Source organism: Myotis myotis, unplaced genomic scaffold (genome assembly GCF_014108235.1).
Source record: "Myotis myotis isolate mMyoMyo1 unplaced genomic scaffold, mMyoMyo1.p scaffold_m19_p_6, whole genome shotgun sequence".
NCBI classification, from domain to species: Eukaryota; Metazoa; Chordata; class Mammalia; order Chiroptera; family Vespertilionidae; genus Myotis; species Myotis myotis.
In genome coordinates, this window is record NW_023416368.1 from 79,646,227 (window position 1) to 79,668,758 (window position 22,532).

Here is a 22,532-nt window from a genome sequence, read left to right on the forward strand (position 1 = left end):
CCGAGGGAGTCAGGGCAGGGCCCGGCCCAGAGGCTACCCCCTCCAGACCGCCTGTGCCCGGGCTGCGGACCGTCGGCTCCTGCTGGTGTCAGATGCCGCCTGGTCGGTGTGACCCTCCCGACTCCCTGTGTAAAGCAGCTCAAGCCCCTAACAACTCCCAGCCCCCGTCTCCACTTTATTTTCTGCTCAGAATGTATTGCCATCCAACAGGCTTGAGTATTTGTTCAAAATGTCTTTCCTGCCCTGGCCGGGTGGCTCAGTCGGTTGGACACCTAAAGGTTGCAGGTTCGATTCCCAGTCGGGGCACATACTTAGGTTGCAGGTTCGATTCCCAGTCGGGGCACATACTTAGGTTGCAGGTTCGATTCCCAGTCGGGGCACATACTTAGGTTGCAGGTTCGATTCCCGGTCCAGTCGGGGCTTGTGCGGGAGGCAACCAACGTATGTTTCTCTCTCTCTCTCTCTTTCTAAAAAAAAGAAAAAAGAGTCTTTCCTTACTTGTCTCTAACTAGCACGTTAGGCAGAGGGGTCCGGGATTTTGCCACTTTGTTTTTGGCAGCACCTGCTGGTAGAATGCCTGGCACACAGTAGGTGCTTACTCAGTGTTTGCCAGAATGATGAATGGCTCTTCGCAAAGCTGCCTGGTTCGTGTGTAGCCCTTGAGGCCCATGGGTGAGAGCCTGCTTTGCGGGCCCTGTCTGGTCCCATCATGGTCTGTGCCTCGGTGTACGCATCTGCCCACGTAGCTCTGGGGTGAGGTGCACGTGAGACAAGCCCGCACAGGCCAGCACTTCCAACAGTAGGTGCCGCCCTGCCTTCGCGGTCGGGCTTTGGAGGGTGGCTCCTAATTGGCTCAGAGCAGCGTGCAGGCTGGGCCTGGGGGGAGGCTGGGGCGGGGTCAGGGGCCCAGAAAGGATGGGGTCCACCCCTTCTCCAGAATGAGGAAGGAGGGCCCAGACAACTGCTGGGACCCAGACTGCGTGGAGCCCATCCCCAGCCGCCCCGCCCCGCCCTCCCCAGGGGCGCCCACCTCTCCTGGCTGCCAGTCAACCTGTTAGGCCGGGCTGGGCAGGTCTGGAGATGGGCGGGGAGCCCTGAGCCTCCGCACCCCCTCTCCTGCTCCTCCTCCTCCCCCACTGCCCTGTGCCCGGCACTCAGGTCTCTCCGAGCTGGGCTGCCTGGGTGCCTGAGGCCAGGAAGCCGGGGGTCCCCAGGGGGGTGACCCCCAAGAAGAGGGCAGCCGCTTTACGCTTGGCTGCTGGGAGCCCTTCCTGGAGCCGTCAGGGTGGGGGTCCCCTCCCCCAGGGGGCCGGGGCCATGTTGCCTTGTGCCTTCTGAGGCCCCCGCATCATGGCCCGGTCGCTGACCTGGCACTGCTGCCCCTGGTGCCTGACGGAGGAGGAGAAGACGGCCGCCCGGATCGACCAGGAGATCAACAAGATCCTCCTGGAGCAGAAGAAGCGGGACCGAGGGGAGCTGAAGCTGCTGCTTCTGGGTGAGTCCAGGGCCTGGCGAGCGGGCAGAGGGAAGAGGGCTGGAGGACAGGGTCCTGGCCTTCGGGGTGGGAGAACCTGGGAGCCCATTCGCCAGATGGGAAGACTGAGGCACAGAGAACCCCGGTTCCTTGTCCAGACATGGGTCCAGCCATCTTGCGGAGCATCTGCAAGAACGGAGGTGGCCCCACGGGATGGCCTGGTGGGGCCGGCCCCAGCCTGGCAGGCCCAGCACGCCCTACCGGCTCTGTGTCATGGGAAGGGAGCCATGAGCTCAGGTCTGCCGCTGTCCGGGCCAGTGCGCCCTGGCCTCTCCCTCTGTCACCGTTCCCCACGGCCCCCCAGTTCCTCTCTGGCTGCCACACCACCAGCTGGGAGGGCTGGACCCCAGCTCTGCAGGTTGGCTAGCGTGAGTTTTGTGGGCGGAGCGTTGCCACCCCGTTGTGATTGATTGATTGGTTCATTCAAATGATCAAGATCTATTAAGTAACTCCTGGAGACACAGCAGCAAAGGTATGGGAGTTGTCCCAGCCTCCATGGACCTCATCTTCTCCTGAGGGAGATAGACATTAAGCCCATAAACTAATAAGCAGATAAAATAGTTCCCAGCAGCTAGAAGGTTGAGGAGGAAAATTAAACCAGATGAGGGAGTAGGAGTGACTGGAAAGGCAGTAGATTGTGACTTCTGAAGCCTCAAGTCTTGTTGTGTCCACGTGTCCACTCCCCTAACCACTGTGCCCTGTGTATGGCCCCAGGGATGCGGGCCTCGGAGGGTCTCCCAGGACTCCCTGAACTCTGGGTGGGGGCTGGGGAAGGTCCTGAAGTCACATCTGCCTGGCGCGGGTCGAGAGGCGGCAGTCCCCTCTCCCTGCTCTGGCTCAGTGGGAAGCCCTGAGGACTGGAGAGAGGAGAGAGAGTGGGTGGGAGCACTGGACCCCTAGGAATTACACCTTAACTGAGGGACCTTCCAACTTCTAACATTGCTCTCTCTTGCTGAACTAGTTACCCCCCTCCCCCATTCATTTCTCCAAGAAGATCTGACATGGCATAAAACTCAAACTCTGGCGCCCCCTGACCTCTCCAACCCCATCTCTGTTTATTGGCCATCATATTCCAGCTGCAGACACCTGGCTTCTTTGCTCTTCATTGAGTATTTCATGTCTTCCTTAAACGTTTGGTAAAATCATCAATGAGCTGTCTGAGCCTGGAAAGTTTTTAATTAAGAATTTAATTGCTTTAATAGCTATTTCTATTTTATTTTCTTCATGGATGGGCTATCATTATATTAATAATAGAGGTGACATATTCATATATTATTTATTATTTTTAATAAATGGGGCTATTTAAGTTATCTATTCTTGAGTAAGCTTTGGTTATTGGTGTCTTTCAAAGAATTTGTTGATTTCTTTAAAATTGTTAAATTTGCCGAAACCGGTTTGGCTCAGTGGATAGAGCGTCGGCCTGCGGACTGAAGGGTCCTAGGTTCGATTCCGGTCAAGGGCATGACCCTGGGTTGCGGGCACATCCCCAGTAGGGAGTGTGCAGGAGGCGGCTGATCGATGTTTCTCTCTCATCGATGTTTCTAACTCTCTATCTCTCTCCCTTCCTCTCTGTAAAAAATCAATAAAATATATTAAAAAAAATAAAATAAAATAAAATTGTTAAATTTATGGGCATAAGATTGTTTACAACATTCCCTTATCATCCTTTTTGGGTGTGTAGGCTCCAAAGTGATGCCCTTCTTTAATTCTTTTGTTTGTTTGTTTGTTTGTTTGTTAATCCTCACTTGAGGATATTTTTCCATTGATTTTTAGAGAGAGTGGAAGGGATGGAGAGATAGAAACATCAAAGTGAGAGAGACAGAGTGGTTGCCTCCTGCACACACCCCAACCAGGGCGGGGGATTGAGCTTGCAACCGAGGTATGTGCCCTTGACCGGAATAGAACTTGGGACCCTTCAGTCTGCAGGCCGACGCACTATCTACTGAGCCAAACTGGCTAGGTCCCTTCTTTAACTCTTTGTTTTTAGTCCTTTTTCATGTGTAGGGCTTTACTGATGTTAGTGATCTTTCCTTGTACATTTCAAGTTCATTTATCTGAACCCCAGGACCTTTGCACTTGCTGTTCCTCCTGCCAAGAGCTCTCAGTGTCACCCCAGCCTTTGCACGGCTGGCACTCTTACTCAAGCAAGGTCCCAGCTCAACTCTTACTTCCTCAGAGGAGTTTTCCCTGAATTCCGTGGCTACAAGGGCAGCCTCATCCCTCTCCATCCTTGACTTGACTTTTCACTCACTGACACTCTTCAGTGTTTACCTGTTTATGGTCTGCCTCCTCCAGTTATAGAGCAAACAGTGCAAGAGTGGGGCCCATGTCTGTCTCATTCACTCCTGAACCCCCAGCAACGAGCCCAGAGGACAATGAGCCTGACATATAGTAGATGCCTAGTGTATGCTTTGTAAATGAGTGAACAACTGAATGAATGAGTCAGTCAGTCCTGATTCAGGGGCAGAGTTTGCCCCAGAGCTGGACCATCTTCCTGGAGTGGGGAAGGTCCCTTGCCGGACACCACTCTGACCACTGCACAGCCAGCCCCAAATCAGGACGCCCCTTCTGCTGGTGTGGGGACGGGAGCAGGGAGAGGAGGCTGTGTGTGTCCCCAAGCACTGATGTTGCCCTGTGGGCTGCTTTCGACCACCCCATCCATCCCTGCCCTGAGACCGCCTCCACACCTCCCTCCCTTCTTGAAAAGAAGTGATTTTTTCCTGAAGGTTTGCTGATCCTTTTGAGGATGAAGGCCACGGGGCTACAGGGTGGGAGGGGAAGATTGTCTGTCCATGACAGGAAGTGATCACCACGTTGGGGAGGGGAACAGTCAAAATGAAGCCAGCTCTGTCTATAACCCCAGATGGGGACACCAAGGGCCAGGGCGGTGAAGGGACTTGCCCAAGGTCACACAGCCAGGAGCAGAGCCCAGAATTCCAGTTCCAAGTCCGTGTGTTTGACTGGCCTGTGAACGTGCCTCAGGAGAGAGAAGCCACAGAACCCCAGTGACAGACAGGGAAACCGAGGCCCAGGGCCGTGGCAGCATTGGTCAGGGTCAGTGGCCAGTCTGAGCCAGAGCTGGACATAGAAGCTGAGCCACCTGCCCCCCACTCCCTGCTGCCCAGTCTGGCTCCTGTACCCCAGGAACCCCATTTCCTGGGCGGGGGAGTCTGGGACTGCCTTCCCTCTGACAGGAGCCACATGCTGTCTCGTGATGCCCTGGAGCTTGGCCCACTCCTCAGGGCAGCTGCTGGGTTCCGCTTCCTCATCCATCCCAGGGGGAAGTATCACTTCCTGTCTGGGCGGCGAGGCCCCGCCAGGTGGATGCAGCTGCCCCCACAGCCCCCGGCCCCACGTGGGGGTTTCCTGAGGCTGACCAGGAGCCGGGGCTGGAGACGTTCCAGGGCCCTTCGTGCCTTCAGGACTGGCATGGGCGGCCAAGAGGGGTTCCAGCCGTGAAGTGAGTTCTTCAGAATTCAGGCTGTGATCCATTCATGAGTCACAAAATCCATGTTGTGGGTAGAGACCAGACGTGGTTTTTTTTCTTCAATAAAACAGAAGAGATGAGAAGGAAAGAAAAATCAGTGCATTGCAATGGTGTCAACTGTTGCTTCCTGAGACCTGGGTTCTCTACTTTGGGAGGAGGCCCGAGGGCGGAGGGTTGGAAGGCAGTCGAGAGGTCAGAGGGCAGCCCCGGCCACAGGTCTCTGCCGTCGCGGGGGGCACCCGGAGGGGCCGTCCAGTTGTGAGTGTCTGTAGAAAGGTCACTTACCAGGTCTGTGGATGTCCCCTGGCCTCCTGGGCTGGCCTTGTCCCGTTCTGTGGCTGCAGGGCCCACAGGGCCTGACGAGTCCTCTGCTGCTCCCCCAGCCATGTGACCCTGGGGAAGGCATGTCACCTCGCTGAGCCCCGCGTCTCCTCTGTCAATGGACAGACAGCAGGAGCCTTAGGAGGACGGACCGAGGGCACGCACAGAGCGCCTTGTCCCTGTCCTGGCAGATGCCAAGAATTAAGCTATGCCCATGGTGATGATGAAGATGATGCCAACTGCTGTTATAATTGTCATCATTTAGGCAGCACATTTGGAGCTGCTGGTGTTATCATTTAAAAGCCTGTGCGCTCTGGACTCAGACAGAACTGGGTTTGGCCCAAGGCAGTTCCCTCAGCACATCTGGGATTCAGTTTCCCTACCTTGGGGTCCAGCCATGGCCAGTGTCCTCAATGGTTAGAGCACCCACCCACGTACCAAAGGTTCGAGGGTTCGCGTCCCCGGTCAAGGGCATGTACCTGCGTTGCAGATTTGATCCCTGCCCAGATCGGGGGTGCCTGAGGGAGGCAACCAATTGGTGTGTCTGTCTTAAATCAATGTGTCTCTTTTTCTTTTTTAATATATTTTATTGATTTTTACAGAGAGGAAGGGAAAGGGATAGAGAGTTAGAAACATCGATGAGAGAGAAACATCGATCAGCTGCCTCCTGCACACCTCCTACTGGGGATGTGCCCGCAACCCAGGTACATGCCCCTGACCGGAATCGAACCCGGGACCCTTCAGTCCGCAGGCCGACGCTCTATCCACGGAGCCAAACCAGTTAGGGCAATGTTTCTCTTTTTCTTTTTCTCTCCCTCTCTCCCTGCTCCCTCTTTTCCTTCCACTGTCTCTACAAATCTATGGGAAAGTATCCTCGGGTCAGGATTAACAGCAAAGAAAGTGAGGCTCAGGGGAGCTGGTGCTTCATGCCCTCAGCTCTCAGGGCCCAGCCACTGCTGCCACCCCTGATGCCAAACTTCTGAAGCCTGGAGGTTCCCCAGGTTCCTCCATGGGAAGCGAGGCCGGGGGTTTCTATCGCTGACCGCGACGTCCAGATGTTTCACTTCCGGACTATTTAGTGAGCTTGACATGTCCTCTTCCTGAAATTCAAGGAATTCCAGAATCTGAGGCATACGGCCCCACCTTGGAGAGCTCCAGATTAGAGGCCTGTGGGACCTGTGAGGTCCTTTGGTGTGTTTCTTTTAAAGACAACTTTTTATTTGGGAGTAATTTTAGATCTACAGAAAAGTTTAAAGATAGCACACAGTGTGCCCTCTACTCCTAAGCAGCTTCCCTCACATTCAGCTCTTGTAGACCTGCAGCGCCATTTTTCCCCTTCTTAGCTTGTTTTAAAATGCTTTCCGACTTATAGGAATGTTGTGCCTGGCTTCTTCTACAACATTTTTGTCTTTTTAATTTATTGATTATAGAGACAGTGGGGCAGGGGGAGAGAGAGAAAAAAACATTGATTTGCCGTTCCACTTACTTACCAGTATGTATTCATTGGTTGCTTTTTGTATGTGGCCTGACCGGGGATTGAACATGCAACCTGGGCCCATCCTGGCGATGCTCTAACCAACGGAGCTAGCTGGCCAGGACTGTAAATGTTAGCATTGGACCACATTCCCTTTATTCTCCTCCCCCAAATATCTAACATGTATATGCTACATGTAAGTGTATGTACACGTATGATTTATTGAATGCATGATTACAGCTGTCATTTCTTTACTATATAGTTAATAGGCACATAGTCATTTTTTTCCTGAACTGTTTGTAACTTGCAGACCTGGAGCCTTCTTATCCCTGAAGACTCCAGGGGATTTGAGTCTCACCACAAAGCAAAGACTCCCCAGGACCATGAACAAAAGCTGGCGATGAGCGTGGGGCACTGCTCTCAGCTCATCGCTGCCAGCTTTCCCACTTTTCCCACTCCCCCCACTAACGTCCTGTGTGGCAACACAACAGCGTCTCTTTTTCTTAGGCCCCGATTCCCGTGGACTTATAACACCCGGTGCCACCTCAGACCTGCCCTTGTCACCCTCAGATGTGCTGGCAGGGGCGGGGTGCAGGGACAGGATACCCCTGGGGGTTGATGCAAGGCAGTCCCCTCCTTCTCCTGCCTCCTGCACTCTCCACCCTCCTCCCTGCTCCCCCCTCTGCTCCCATTTCCTCTTTCTTGGCTCTACCAGGCCACCCCTTCCCTTTTTGCTGCTTTTCCAGTTCCTCCTGCTGCAGTCCCCCCTTTAGTCCCTGGAAAGCCCCCACACCTGTGTCCCCCAGGAGCCAGGCAGGTTGACCAGATACTGGAGGAGCCTTCCGGGCTTGCACCTCCCACCTGGCTGTCACACCCATTTTACAGACAGAAAACAGAGGCACGGAGAGACAGAGAGGTTCTGGAGCTCAGACAGCAGGGAGCGGAGTCTTGGAGGTTCTTGTCCGGGGCCCTTAAAGATTCCAGAATTGATATCACAAGCCCAGGGCTGGCTTTGTGCGTGAACAGCCTGGGCGGCCCCCAGTGCCCTCACTCAGAAAGGTCCTGAGGTTTTCATCTTGCACTTGGCCCTGTCGGCTCTGCAGCTGGCCCCGCAAGGGCCCCTCTCCCCATCCTGGTTCATAGCAAGGCTAGGACTGTTGATTCTGTCTCCCACATATCTCACGAATGTGTCCTTCTCACCAGCTCCTGGTCCACCCATTGCGGTGCCTCTCGGCCCTGGTACCCCACAGCCTGTCCTCCCCCACCGCAGCCATCAGAGGGCGCATATGAGCACCCGAGTCACGCCCGTCCCTCTGTCCACAGCCCTCCAGGGCTCCCACCTCCCTGGGGTAAAAGTCCAAGTCCTCCCCCAAGGCCCGGTCCCTTCCCGCTAGCACAGTGGTTCTCAACCGTCCTAATGCCGCGACCCTTTCATACAGCTCCTCACGGTGTGGTGACCCCCAACCATAGAATTATTTTCGTTGCTACTTCATAACTGTAATGTTGCTACTGTTATGAATCATAATGTAAATATCTGATATGCAGGATGTATTTTCATTGTTACAAATTGAACATAATTAAAGCATAGTGATTAATCACAAAAACTATGTAATTATATATGTGTTTTCCGATGGTCTTAGGCGACCCCTGTGAAAGGGTCGTTCGACCCCCAAAGGGGTCGCGACCCACAGGCTGAGAACCGCTGCCCTATCGCCTCCTCCCTTCCCTCCCCTCCAGCCTCACAGGGCCTCCTGGTTGTCTGTGCTCTACAGGGAGAAAACAGCCATAGACCATTCAAACACATATGGGTGTGGTCGTGTGCCAATAAAACTTTATTGATAGACACTGAAACCTGAATTTCATATAACTTTCACAGGATATGAAACAATTTTCTTTTGATTCCTTTCAAGGTAAAAACCAGAACCATAAAAAGTATCAGAAACAGAAAAAAACATACAAACTGTAAAAACTCCCCAGCTGTGCGCAGACAGGCTGTGTCTGGATGTGGCCCGAGGGCCACCGTGTGCAGACCCTCCCAGGAGCCCCTTACACTGAACGCATTTCGCCCTCACACTGAATGCGCAGGCAGGGCCCTTGGAGACCCACGGTGCACAGGCAGGGAGACTGAGGCAGAAGCGGTGGACGCTCACCGAGGTCGTAGTGCGGCCTGGGCCCAGGGGTTTGAACCCTCAGCAGGAAGTCCGGGCTGAGATTGAGCGATGGCTCCCGTCCGCAGGCCCGGGTGAGAGCGGGAAGAGCACGTTCATCAAGCAGATGCGCATCATCCACGGGGCCGGCTACTCGGAGGAGGACCGCAAGGGCTTCCGGCCGCTCGTCTACCAGAACATCTTCGCGTCCATGCGGGCCATGATCGAGGCCATGGACCAGCTGCAGATCCCCTTCAGCAGGCCCGAGAGCAAGGTGAGCGTCCCGGGGCTGCCACGGGGGCGCCACAGGGGGGCGGCTCCCCACCAGCCCCCCCTCACATGTCCCCCATGCATCCCCAGAGCTCATCCCTTGGACCCCTTGGGCGTGGGAATCCTGAACCAATGGCCGTTCCCCTGTGGAAATATTAATACAATGGACTGATGGCTGCAGGGAAAGGCTGCTGTGCAATTCATGCATCACATCCCTTTTTGAGAACACACATTACTTTATTGTGGTAAGAACACTCAACATGAGATCTACCCTCTCAAATTTTAGGTGGATGGTACGGTATTAGCTGGAGGAAGGGTGGGCTGCAGAGCTCTGGAACGATCCGTCCTACTGAGGGAAGCTCGACCTTGCCATCCTACCTGACTAGCGACTGCACGTGGCCCCTCCCCAAGCCCGCCTCCCGTTCCCTTGAGTCTGCCTGTTCTGGGTGCCTCCCGTAATGGGGTCGTGTAGTATTTTTCTTTTATGGCTGGCTTATCTCACTTAACACGAGGTCCTCAAAGTTTACCCACGTGGACACCTATTGTAGAATTTCCTTATTTTTATTTTATTGTAAAAATATTTTTATTGATTTCAGACAGGGAGAGGGAGAGAGAGAAACATCAATAATGAGAGAGAAACATTGATGGGCTGCCTCCTGCACGCTCCCTACTGGGAATCAAACCATGACCTCCTGGTTCATAGGTCGATGCTCAACCATTGAGCGACACCAGCTGGGCTTTTATTTTATTTTTCAGTTTTACAGTTACATTCAATATTATTTTGTATTCGTTTTAGATGCACAGAATAGTGGTTAGATGACCATATACTTGACAAGAATTTCCTTTTTCTTTTTTTTTAAATATAGTTTTATTGATGTCAGAGAGGAAGGGAAAGGGATAGAGAGATAGAAACATCAATGATGAGAATTATTGATCGGCTGCCTCCTGCATGTCCCCTACTGGGGATCGAGCCCGCAACCCGGGCATGTGCCCTTGACCGGAATGGAACCTGGGACCCTCTATCCACTGAGCTAAACCAGCTAGGGCAAGAATTTCCTTCTTTTTAAAGACTGAATACTATTCCACTTATGGACCACATTTTCTTTTCTTTTTTTAAATTTTGTTTTATTGCTTAAAGTATTACAAAGAGTATTACATATGTCTCCCCCCACCCTTGACATTCCCCCGGCCTCCCCTCCCCCACCAGTGTCTTGTGTCCATTGATTATGCTTATACGCATGCATACAAGTCCTTCGGTTGATCTCTTACCCGCCCCCCCCCCCCCCCCAAGGACCACATTTTCTTATCCATTCATCTGGGTTTTTTCTACATTTTGGCTATTGAGAATAGTGCTGCCATGAACATGGGAGTGCTCATATCTTTTCGAGATATGCTTCCCATTTTTTGGGATGAACACCTAGAAGCAGAATTGCTGGGTCATATGGTGATTCTATTTTTAACTTTTTGAGGAGCCTCCATACTGTTTTCCATAGTGGCCACATCATTTTGCATTCCCACCAGCAGTGCACGGGGTCCCAATTTCCCCACATCCTCACCCACACGTGCCGTTTTCGGTGTGGCTGTTTTTTATAATGGCCATGCGAACAGGCGGAGGTCACATTCCCTTTCTAAAACCTGGAAGCATCTGGTTTGTGAATATGAGGTGGTCCAAGGACGTTGGAAGAGGGACTGGAGGCCTGTGGTTCCTACCTCACAGGGCTGATGCGAGAATGTGATCAATTAAAGGTGCTGAAAGCTCTCAAAACAGTGCCTGGAATGCAGTCTGGGCTCAGTCGTGTGAGGGGTGATATGATCATTTAATCCTCACAACAACCCCTTTCAGCGATCACCCCATTTTAGAGATGGGACAGGGGCTCCCCCTAAGGATAACCACGTCTCATCTTTCATCGCCATATAGGAGCTGCCTATTTTTTAAATTCTCGAATTTTCTGGAATGATCTTTTACGTCTGGCTTCTGGTGTCGTATGTCTGTGATTCATTTATCTTTTGGGGGCGATGGTCAGTTTATTTGCTGACCTTTGGGTCATTTGCATATTTCTGTCGGGTGTCTACCGGGAAGGAACACGTAGAAGACACTGTTTTCCAAGTAATTGTAGCAAGTCACACGCCCCCAGCAGAGCTCCGGTTGCCCCTGTCCTAGCAACACTTGATGTTGCCGTCGCTTCATTTAAGCCAGTGGCTCTCAACCTTCCTAATGCCGCGACCCTTTAATACAGTTCCTCCTGCTGTGGTGACCCCCAATTTCATTGTTACAAATTGAACATAATTAAAGCATAGTGATTAATCACAAAAACAATATGTAATTATATATGTGTTTTCCGATGGTCTTAGGCGACCCCTGTGAAAGGGTCACTCGACCCCCAAAGGGGCCGCAACCCACAGGTTGAGAACCGCTGATTTAAGCCATTCTGGATATAAGCGCTTTCTTGCTTTCACATCTATTGTAGGTTATTCCTAGGTATTTGCTAGCTCTTGATGCTACTATAAATGTGATTTAAATTCTTAAAATTTTCCACTAGTGAGTGGTTAGTATATAGACACATATCTTATTTTCATTTATTGATCTTTCATTTGGGGACCCCGTTAAGTTCACTTGTTTATTCTAATAGTTTATCTACAGACTATTTTGGATTTTCTACACAAAGCCGTGTCGTCTGTGCATAACCACATGTAATTTCTCCCCTTCCAAACCCGACCTTTTATTTCTTTTTCATGTGTTAATTAGAAATGGCGTGAGTGGGCCTCATTGTCTCGCTCCCAGTCTCCTGTGTTTTAAGAGCGAAGGACCCATATTCACTTCCTTCAAAGCACATTAAGGACTATTCAGGGCCTTCCCTGAATATAAATTTTACTCTGAATTTTTAGAAGGATGTGTCTCTTAATTTTTACTTTTAAAATTCTTAATCATCTTTTTAAAACTTGGAAGTTAATGTATTTTCAGGCTGTATATTAGTTTGCTCAGGCTGCCATCACCAAGTGCCACAGTCTGGGGAGCTGACACATCAGAAATTTATTCTTTCACAATCTGGAGGCTGGACGCCTGAGATGAAGGTGTTGGCGGGGCTTGTTTCTCCTAAGGCTTCTCTCCTTGGCTGGCAGAGGGCTTCTTCTCTCTGTGTCCTCACATGGCTGTCCTTATTCTCTTCCTAGAAGGACACGAGTCATATATCAGATCAGGACCCACACTAGTGACCTCATTTGAACTGGATCACCTCTGTAAAGACCCCCATCTCCAAATACAGTCACAGCCTGAGGTCCTCCGGGTTAGGACTTAAACTTAGGAATTTGTGGAGGACATGGGTGGTCAACAAAACCCGGCCATAACAGGCTGCGAGCCGTCTCATTGATCCTATACAAGGTTATTCTCACACCTCAGTAGCCTAATCCGTAAACTGGGGACATCTGTAGGGACTTGTCTCCTGGGAGTCAGGGAACCAGTGCTTGTGGGGAAGGGGAGCCCCGCAGGCAGGAGGCCGCAGTGTACACAGGCCATGGTCCCCTGGAGCTCGTTTCTCTGCCGCCCCTGGTGCTGGGGCAGCACTTTGCCGCCACGCTCCGTCCGTGGGCAAATGCACGAAGGAGCGCCTCAGAGGAGATGACGGCGGTGGGGATGGGCAGGGGGCACACGGGGAGGAAGAAGAGGCAGCCGAGAAAGGAGGGGGGGGCCTGGCTGGGATGTCCGGAGACTGCTCTGACCTGCCTCGCCCTTCCCTCCAGAACTACGCCAGCCTGGTCATGAGCCAGGACCCCTACAAGGTGACCACTTTCGAGAAGCGCTACGCCGTGGCCGTGCAGCGTCTGTGGAGTGACAGCGGCATCCGGGCCTGCTACGAGCGCCGGCGCGAGTTCCACCTGCTGGACTCCGCAGTGTAGTGAGTCTGGGTCACCGCGGCCGTGCGGGGTGCAGGGTGCAGGGCGGGGGGCGAGCTGGGCACAGCTGCGGGTTGGAGAGGCAGCCAGCAGAGACCCAGTGCCAGGATTGCGCCTGCACAGAGGGGGTTCCAGGGGGCGACTCCCACCCCGGGGACTGGCTGCTGGGCATCAGCTGGCTGTGCGATGGTTGACGTTGTGCCTGGGGTGAGATTGTTTTGGGATGACATTGTCTCTGGGGTGACATTGTCCCTGGAGTGACCCTGTTTTTGGGGTGATGTCATTGGTGGGGTGACACAGCTGCTAGGGTGAATCAGCCCCAGGTGACACCATTTCTGGGGTGACACTGCTCATCATCACATGGTAATACTGTCCCAGGGATGATGGTGGATGCCCGGGGTGGTGTCACTCCTGGTGACAGCCCCCAAGGTGACACCCCTCTGCAGCGCTGCTGTTCTCGGGGTCACACCATCCTTGGGGTCACACTGCTTTAGGGGTGAAGTTGCTTCTCCCAGGGCTCCCATGGCCTCAGGGTGCTGCTCCTGGGGCTCCCGCAGACCCCAGAGATCCTGGCCCCTCTTGGGAGGCTCTCCCCTAGCAGGGTCCTCACAGGGCCCTGGGGGTGGGTCTGAGAAGCCAAGGAAGTCCGCGGGGCCAGGCTCAGGGCTCCCTGCTCCCCAGCTACCTGTCGCACCTGGAGCGCATCACCGAGGAGGGCTACGTCCCCACAGCCCAGGATGTGCTCCGCAGCCGTATGCCCACCACCGGCATCAACGAGTACTGCTTCTCCGTGCAGAAAACCAACCTGCGGTGAGTGCAGGGCCTCCTGGGCGGGGAGTGCTTCCTGGAGGAGGGGCAAAGCAGCTGGGGCCCTGAGGGAGGAGTAGGCGTTTCCTGGATCCGGCCCTCAGGGGCTCCTAGGTTGAAGGAGGCAGAATTGGACATAAACACCTCGTAGCCCCCCATACAGTCAGGACCGGGACTTGGAAGAGCCCAGAGTGAGGCACCAGAGCTTCAAGGGGGAAATCTTCCTGGAGGAGGGAACACTGGTATTAGGGCATTGAAGGATGTGTAGGAGTTCTCTAGTTCCGACCCTTGAAGGGCTGTTGTGCAGGAGAAGACAGAGACTGTGTGGTCAGAGCTGTGTCAGAGGGATGGATTTGGACTGGGAAGCTCAGAGGCTGGCTCCTCTAGTGATCAATAGGGGGTGAGACTAGAAGTCCAGAGAGTCAGGAGGAGGCAGGAGCCATGGTCCAGGCAGGAAGGGTTAGTCATGGCCAGGGCAGTGGCCATGGGGATGGGAACGAGGGGATGGTGCAAGAAATGTTTCTGATGTAGAAGGGGCAGGACTAGATGAGTGTGGGACTGAGAGCAGGGAGCTGAAAATGTCTCCCAGTTTTCCCATCAGGGTGCCATGGCGGCGGCAGCAGGATGGGGGGTATTAGAGAAGACGATAAAGTCCTTGGGGCACATAGAGTCTGAGGGGTCTAAGGCATCTGGGAGGTGACTGGGCACACACAGGCCTGAGCTGGAAGTCAGAGGTGTGGATGGGCATGCAGCAACACGGCGTCGGGAGGGTGCTGCCTAGTGTCCAAGGCCAAGGAGAGGTCAGGAAGGATACAGCAGGAGAAGTGACTTCTGAGATCGGCAGTTAGAGCGTCGTCAGTGTCCTTAGCAAGCTCCGTGTCTGTGGGCTGATGACGGAGCTGAGGAGAGTGCAGGGTGATGCCTGGAGACAGGGGTGGTGATCAACCCACATGTGTTGACTCTCTCACTCCCCTGGACCACCCTCCCCCACCTCAAACATGCTGTTCTGGCCTATGCAATAGTCCCTTTCTGGAAAGTTCATAATTTAGCTGTTTGCCATAGGTCTCGTCCACTAGATGGAGAGTCCCACATGGTTAGGGGCGAAGTTTCAGTCTCCTGATTCATAGTGATGATCAGATCCAGATCAGGGTGGAAGTTGGTAAATGTGGGAGGATGGCTAGAAAGATGGAAGGATGAATGTGCGGATGGATGAATGAATGGATGTTTGGATGGAAGGATGAATGAATGGATGTGTGGATGGATGGATGGGTGGATGGATGGATGGATGGATGGATAGATGATGGATGGATAGATGGATGGATGGATGGATGGATGGATGATGGATGGATGATGGATGGATGATGGATGGATGGATGATGGATGGATGGATGGACGGGTGAGTAGATGGGTAGGTAAATGAATACATCAGTGAATGGATGGATATGTAGCAGAGGCTGGATAGATGGGTGGATAGATGTATAGATGGGTGGACGGGTGGGTAAAGTTTAGGAGTGAAGGTAGCGGTTGGGGATGCTCATAGGGAAGGCTGGGCTGGGGAGGGGATTTCTTGGCGGGAGACTTGAGTATGTTCTTTGGCTAAGGAGAGAGGCTAATCGGTGGAGTGAGGGTGCAGAGGAACTAAGACTCTGAGATGGGCGGCTGGCAGGAAGTGTACCCCACCTGCCTCAGTCCCCAGAGCCCCACTCTCAATCGCTGCACCCACATTCCACTCCGGACATGGGGGCTTGAGGGGTCTGATGCATGAGAGGGCAGGTCTCTGGGATTAGGAGCCACAGGCACCAGCCTCCTTCCCCTCCTGTGCAGCGGGGCAAGTCCCTTCTCGCGCTGAGGCTTCTGGCATTTCCTGTCGGCTGCCTGAGTAACGGCTGTATCCCCGGGGAAATGACGTAGGGCTTGTTATCAGGGACCCACATTTCTTAGAAGAGAGCACAGGAAGGCAGGAGGGCTCGGGCCGCTGTTGTGGAGTGTGGGGGTGGAGGCCCGGCCCTCGCCTTGGGCCACACACAGAGGGGATGGCGTTGGCCGCTGGACGGTCCCCTGGCCAGCCACAGTGCAGCATCCCCATTTCACTGAGTTGTGCCGACGGCCTGCAGTTTCTCCTAGGACCTAGGCCCATCAGCCGGAACCAGGGCAGACTCCGGATGTGTCTGACCTGCTGGCCTCCACCTTGAGGGTAGTAATCAGACAACCCAGTGCAGTAGAAGTTCAGGAAAGTCCCCTCTCCTCTCTGTACCTCAGTTTCCTCATCTGTATAATGGGTGTCATTGGGCGGCGGGTTGAAATGCAATAACACATACGAGGCGTGGGCCCAGGGCCTAGCCCCTATTCTTGCTGCTCGTCATCTTGATCTTGGCACATCTCAGATGTGATGGGACCTGGGGGGCCACGTTGGGGGGTCCTGATTAAGCCCGAGCTCTGACAAGGGGCGATTCTGGTAGGATTGTTGACGTTGGGGGCCAGAGGTCAGAACGCAAGAAGTGGATCCACTGCTTCGAGAACGTGATCGCCCTCATCTACCTGGCCTCGCTGAGCGAATACGACCAGTGCCTGGAGGAGAACAACCAAGAGGTGAGGGGCCGCTGAGGGCGGAGGGGCCGCCATCTTCTCTGCGCTTCTCCTCCCCCTGGCCCAGGGACCCACAGGAAGCCCCAGGCCACTCTCGAGCAGGCCTGTGTGTGTCTGGTGTGGCTTTGAGCCTCACCTTCCACTCTTTCGTGATCAGACCATTGAGCCCCAAGACTTAGATTCACAAGCATTTGTGTTGCCAACAACACTCACATGTGATGCGTGCGTGCACACACACACACACACACACACACACACCGATATTCATGTCCTGCGTGTCCTGAGACATGCCCCTCCCCACCCCCAGAAGCACACACAAACTGTCCTGGAAATAGTGTCACACTGCAGGGACAATGTCACGCTTCTATCCAGAAATGCTGGTGAGGATCAATCTTCCTTTGTGACCTCTCCTCCTAATTACACCCAGCATGATGGCGGGCACACTGTTACCTGACATGTGCACTTCCGGTGGCTCAGTGTCACAGAGGCCGTTTGGGCATTCGAGAGGGAGACGCTATCATTTTGACTTTCAGGTTGAATCAGACAGAACCAGCCTGAGGTCGCTCTGACATAGCTCTCGCCACCTGACCTGTCCTAGTTTGCTGGGGCGGCTGTAACCAATGACCACAAACCGGGAGGCTGAGACAACAGAAAAGTATTCTCTCCGGGTTCTGGAGGCAGAGGCTGAGGTCAAGGTGTCGGCGGGGCTGGTCCCCGGTGGCCGAGGGAGACTCTGTCCCAGGCTCTCCCAGCTGCTGGTGACTCTGGAGTCCTTGGTGTTCCTTGGCTTGCAGATGCATCAACCCACCTCTGCCTCCGTTGCCACATGGCATCCTCCTTGTATGTGAGGCTGGGTCCAAATTCCCCCTTTTTGGGGGGCATCAATCATTAGACTTAACACCACCCAATTCCAGTATGACCTCTTCGTGAATTCCAGGCCCTGCTTCCAAATAAGGTCACAGGCTGAAGTTCCAGGGGGACATGAACTGGGGGTGGGGGGGCACTAGTCAAACCAGTTGAGGCACAAAACCATGCTGGCTCCACATAGGCAGCCGGCCATGCCTGCTCAGACCCGTCTCCACGTAGAGGGAGGGCTCCTGTCTGGGCCGAGCTGGCCGATCTGAGCGATGAACCGCCTGTGTCCCCCAACCCAGAACAGAATGAAGGAGAGTCTGGCCCTGTTTGGCACAATCCTGGAACTGCCCTGGTTCAAAAGCACATCTGTCATCCTCTTCCTCAACAAAACCGACATTCTGGAGGAGAAGATCCCCACCTCCCACCTGGCCACCTACTTCCCCAGCTTCCAGGGTGAGTTCTAGAACCTTCTATACCCTCCCCCCCCCCCCCCCCCCCAAAAAAAAGCAGCTCCCAAGGGAGATGCTCGTCCAGGCCCTACTCCAGCCTGGAGTTAGTGGAGTTTCAAATACGATTGGACAAACCTGAGTTCCAGACCCAGATGCTTTCACTGCCCAACCTCTCTCTGTTCTCAGTTTTCCCTTCTGTAGAATGGGGATAAAGTAACAGATGCCTTCGTACTTGATGTAATTGCTTAACGAAGAGAATTCTCAAAAGTCATATATTATGGATGTTGTGAGGGTGGGTCTGCTGGATAGAGCCCATTGTCATAAAGCATACCCAAAAGGCATCAACAACTATTTCCAGAATCTTCTAAGATTTTCGACCCTTTCATTTTCTAACTTTCATAGTCGTCTCATCTATACCTAATCGGGTAGCATTTTTATTTTTAAATCTGTGACTGACCTCTGCGCAAGTTTTTCCAAAGCACACGGCTCAGTTTTCACAGCTACAACAACCCTCTTTCATGCTGTGCTTGTAGCGAATAGATGTGTGTAGTGTCTCATTAAGTGCATATCAAGCAGGAGGATACAACAGGTTTGGGAACAAACCTTTGGTGCAACCTGAGGCACAAAGGGCCTCGGCCAACTAGAGTGGAGTGCAGTGAGTGTTGGGCACCAGGTAGGGTATCTGCCAGAGACGTAAGGTTTTGGTGAAGCCAGGGAAGAGGTGTGTTAGCCAGATATTGGGCCACTGTGATGGTAAAGGGAGCTGCTAGAAGTATCCCAGCTGAGTAGCAAATGCCCCCCAAAGTTGGGGGCTTAAGCCAGCCATTCCACTTTGCTCACAATTGAGGGGGGTCAGGAACTTGGGGAAGGTAAGCCAGCTGTTCACCTGTGGTCCATGTGGCATCAGCTGGGGTGGCTGGGATTGGAGGTGCACGTCTGAGATGGCTTCTTGCACCGTGTGTATGGTGACTCTGTGATCCTCCGCCTCTTCCTTCCGCCTCCTCTTCCTCCCCCGCCCCTTCCTCCTTTTCCTCTCTCTCTCCTCTCGCTCTCTATCTCTCTCCCTCCCCCTCCCCGTGTCTGGTGTCTTCTAATCCAGGGCTAGCTCACAGCATGGCTGCCTCAGGATGGTCAGACGTCAGCCCAGGTGGAAGTCTCTGCTCATGATGTAGCCTAGGAAGTTCCAGGTGGTTACATCCGCCTTATTCTATTGGCCAATAAAATCACTCAGGCCAGCCAGACTCTAACGGAGGCACCATCTACATTATGATGGCCAAATGGCATGTGACTACAGGGAGGGAAGGAAGCAATGACAGCCATCCTGGAGACAAGCTATCTTTGTTTCCTGGGGCTGCTGTGACAATGGCCACAGACTGGGGGGCTGAAAACAACAGATATTTATTCCCTCACAACCCGGGAAGCTGGAAGTGTGAAACCAAGTGAGTGGCAGAGCAGGGTCAGTTCCTTCAGGAGGCTCGGGGCGAGAACCTGTACTAGGCCTCTTTCTTAGATTCTGGTCGTTGCCTGCAGTCTTAGCATTTCTTTTCTTTTTAATATATTTTATTGATTTTTTACAGAGAGGAAGGGAGAGGGATAGAGAGTTAGAAACATCAATGAGAGAGAAACATCAATCAGCTGCCTCCTGCACACCTCCTACTGGGGATGTGCCCGCAACCAAGGTGCATGCCCTTGACCGGAATCGAACCTGGGACCCTTCAGTCCGCAGGCCGACGCTCTATCCACTGAGCCAAACCAGTTAGGGCAGGGCAGCATTTCTTGACTTATAATGCATCATTCCAATCTCTTCCTCCATCGTCACATGGCCTTCTCTGTCTCTGATTGTCTCTCCTCTTTTTTTTTTTTTTTTAATCCTCCCCTGAGGACAAGTTCCCATTGATTTTTGTAGAGAGTGGAAGAGAAAGGGAAAGATGGAGAGAAACATCCATGTGAAACACATAGATTGGTTGCTGCCTGCACAAGCCCTGACCAGGGCCTGGGCCAGGGAGCAGCCTGCAACCGAGGCACGTGCCCCTGACCAGAATCAAACCCAGGACCCTTCGGTCCGCAGGCTGACGCTCTATCCAGCTGAGCCAAACCAGCTAGGGCTCTCTCCTCTTTTTATAAGAACACAAGTCATTGAATCTGGGGTCCAACCTAGTTCGGTATGACCTCATTTCAACTTCACTCTTTACAGCTGCAAAGACCCTATTTCCACATCCGATCACATTGTGAAGTTCGCAGTGGACATGGCTTTGAGGGGACACTATTCACCCCGATACACAACCAGCCATGGCAGATGAAGCCCTTAGTTCGCATGTACTAAGCTTTGGTGACATCACCGTGGGTGGGAGCCCCTGGCCTTGTCAGAGCCCATGTGGCCAATCTCAGCCCGTCATGCCCGCAAGACTCAGAGTCTGGGCAGCAGATGTCAGCTTATTCCAGGGCGGTGGCCTGGGCACCCCTCGTCACCCTGGGCAGCACTTGGAGAGTTTGAGAAGCAGATAGTTTTGAGGATTGTTTGCTTTCCTCAAGGTCAAAGGGAAACTCCATCCTTTTCTCCCAGCCAAAGAGGCTGCAGCGCCCATAGACTAAGCTTACGGCTCTCGGCCCGTCTTTCCTGCTACTAAATAATACTTGTGACAATAATGAACAATAACAATGAACACATCTGACACTGGTGGACGCACTCTTATGTATTTTTGACTTGTTTAATCCTCATTAAAAAGCCCTGTGCAGCCCTAGCTGGTTTTGCCCAGTAGGTAGAGCGTCAGCTTGTAGACTGAACAGTCCCAGGTTCCATTCTGGTCAAGGGCATATGCCCGGGTTGCCGGCTCGGTCCCCAGTAGGGGGCATGCAGGAGGCAGCCGATCAATGATTCTCTCTCATCGATGTTTCTATCTCTCCTTTCCCTTCCTCTCTGAAATCAATAAAAATATATATTTTTTACAAAGTCCTGTGCAGTAGGACTCCTTCATGGGGAAACTGAGGTACAGTCACTTGCCAGAAGTCATTCAAACCAGGAAACAGAGGCTCACAGAGGTCACATTTATTAACATGTATGCAAACTAGTAGGTAGCAGAGCCAGACTTTGGGCCCTGAACTCACGTTGTGCTTTCAATGCAGCAGCCCATGTGCCTCACCAGGGTGGCCATCCCTCCCTTCTCCTGGCCTGGTTTCCCCGTGTGCACCAGCCTCTGTCTCTGCAGCTCCGGTTCCCACCCCTCCAGCTCCAAGCCCAGCCAAGAGCATCTCTTCAACACAAGTGTTGCTCAGAGTCCCAGAGCTGAGCCTCATTGGTCCATCCCAGGTCATGTGACCCCGCCAGCCTGCCGTGGCCAATGGCTGGGCTGGAGTCACGTGACCTGCTAGACAGTCAAAAGCTGGCGTCCACCTGTAGGAACTTAGTGGGTGCTGGAGGGGGGGGTGGTCCCTGCAGCCCTGAGCTGCCCATATCGGGAAGAGAGTTTCCGGAGACCCCCCTTGGTCTCAGTAGGGGGTCCCCGCCTGCCCCAGGAGCCTGTGTCCTGACGCCCTCACTCCTGCCCCCCAGGCCCGAAGCAGGACGCGGAGGCAGCCAAGCAGTTCATCCTGAACATGTACAGCGGCATGTACGCCGGCTGCGCGGACGCCGCCGACGGGGGCAGGAAGGGCTCGCGCTCCCGGCGCCTCTTCAGCCACTACACGTGCGCCACGGACACGCAGAACATCCGCACGGTCTTCAAGGACGTGCGGGACTCGGTCCTGGCCCGCTACCTCGACGAGATCAACCTGCTGTGACCCCAGCCCCGCCTCCCCGGCTCGGACCAGCGAGCGGCCCTCCGGACCTGCGGGCGGGCGGGCGGGCGGCGCTCCGGGAGCCCAGATGCCTCCCCGGTCGCTCCAGGCCCACGTGGCGGGGGGGCCACGAGTGAGTTGCGGAAAGCCAGTCGCCGCCGCTTCTCTGCCCTCTGCTAGGACAGCTCCGGGGGTCCCCACTCTTGACTCCTCGATAAAGGAGCACCATGGCCACCTGGGGTCCCCGGGGTGGCGGGGACGCTGAAGAGAGCAGAGGACGGAAGACTCAGGACCCCCGCTCCGGGCCTGTCCCCTCCTGGGGAGAAGTCCGGGACCCCCGGGGGGTGGTACACCCCCTCAGGGATCGGGCAGTGGTCCCGCAGGCCCAGGAACCGGACTCTGGCGCCCCTTAGTGGACAGGAGGGGGTACCTCCCAGTTTGAGGTTTGGGTAGCTCAGAGGCCGCCCTCGGTGGGGAAGAGACCCCTGGAAAACGGTGTTAAGAGCCTCATGACTCGAAGCGTGTTCTGTTACGGTTTGCAGACGAGGGAAACCGAGGCTCACAGGTCTCCCCCTCTTCCCTAGGCTGGGGGCTGGGTGCGCTGCATCTTACAACCTGTATTTATTCCCTCATCTGCAGGGCCCCTTGTGAGTTGGACATTAAAGAAATGACATTCTGGAGACCTGTGATTTCTCAGGGGTGCCCTGTTTACCCCCTCTCCCCCCCGCGGTCCCTTCTCAGGTCTCCTGTCCCACGAAGGGTAGAAACATGGGGAAGGAAGGAAAAAAGGTTATACTTGTTCACCCTCCTGTGCTGGGCACGGTATATAGAGCTGTCCAGGAAAGCGCACACTCTGAGCCAAGAGGTAGAGTCCAGCCTCTCTTCCTGGAGGGGGGCGCATTTAAGCCCGCCCTATGTTGCTATTTACCCAAATTTC

General features: G+C 53.8%; 1 protein-coding gene across 1 annotated transcript; it reads left to right on the forward strand.

Moving 5' to 3' along the window:
- The first annotated feature begins 970 nt into the window (after positions 1-970).
- On the forward strand, positions 971-22,277 carry GNA15 (G protein subunit alpha 15). Its single transcript, XM_036313871.1, has 7 exons — positions 971-1,495; positions 9,053-9,237; positions 12,972-13,126; positions 13,806-13,934; positions 16,391-16,520; positions 17,672-17,825; positions 21,372-22,277. Exons 1-7 carry the CDS (start codon positions 1,351-1,353, stop codon positions 21,596-21,598), a joined length of 1,125 nt encoding a protein of 374 aa, XP_036169764.1. The 5' UTR covers positions 971-1,350; the 3' UTR covers positions 21,599-22,277.
- Positions 22,278-22,532: the final 255 nt, after the last annotated feature.

Excerpts from the sequence above, each read along its gene's own strand:
- GNA15 (XM_036313871.1), top strand. The coding sequence starts at position 1,351 with ATGGCCCGGTCGCTGACCTGGCACTGCTGCCCCTGGTGCCTGACGGAG. Across the intron at positions 9,238-12,971 it reads TCAGCAGGCCCGAGAGCAAG|AACTACGCCAGCCTGGTCAT; the intron begins GTGAGCGTCCCG and ends CCTTCCCTCCAG. Across the intron at positions 17,826-21,371 it reads CTACTTCCCCAGCTTCCAGG|GCCCGAAGCAGGACGCGGAG; the intron begins GTGAGTTCTAGA and ends CCTGCCCCCCAG.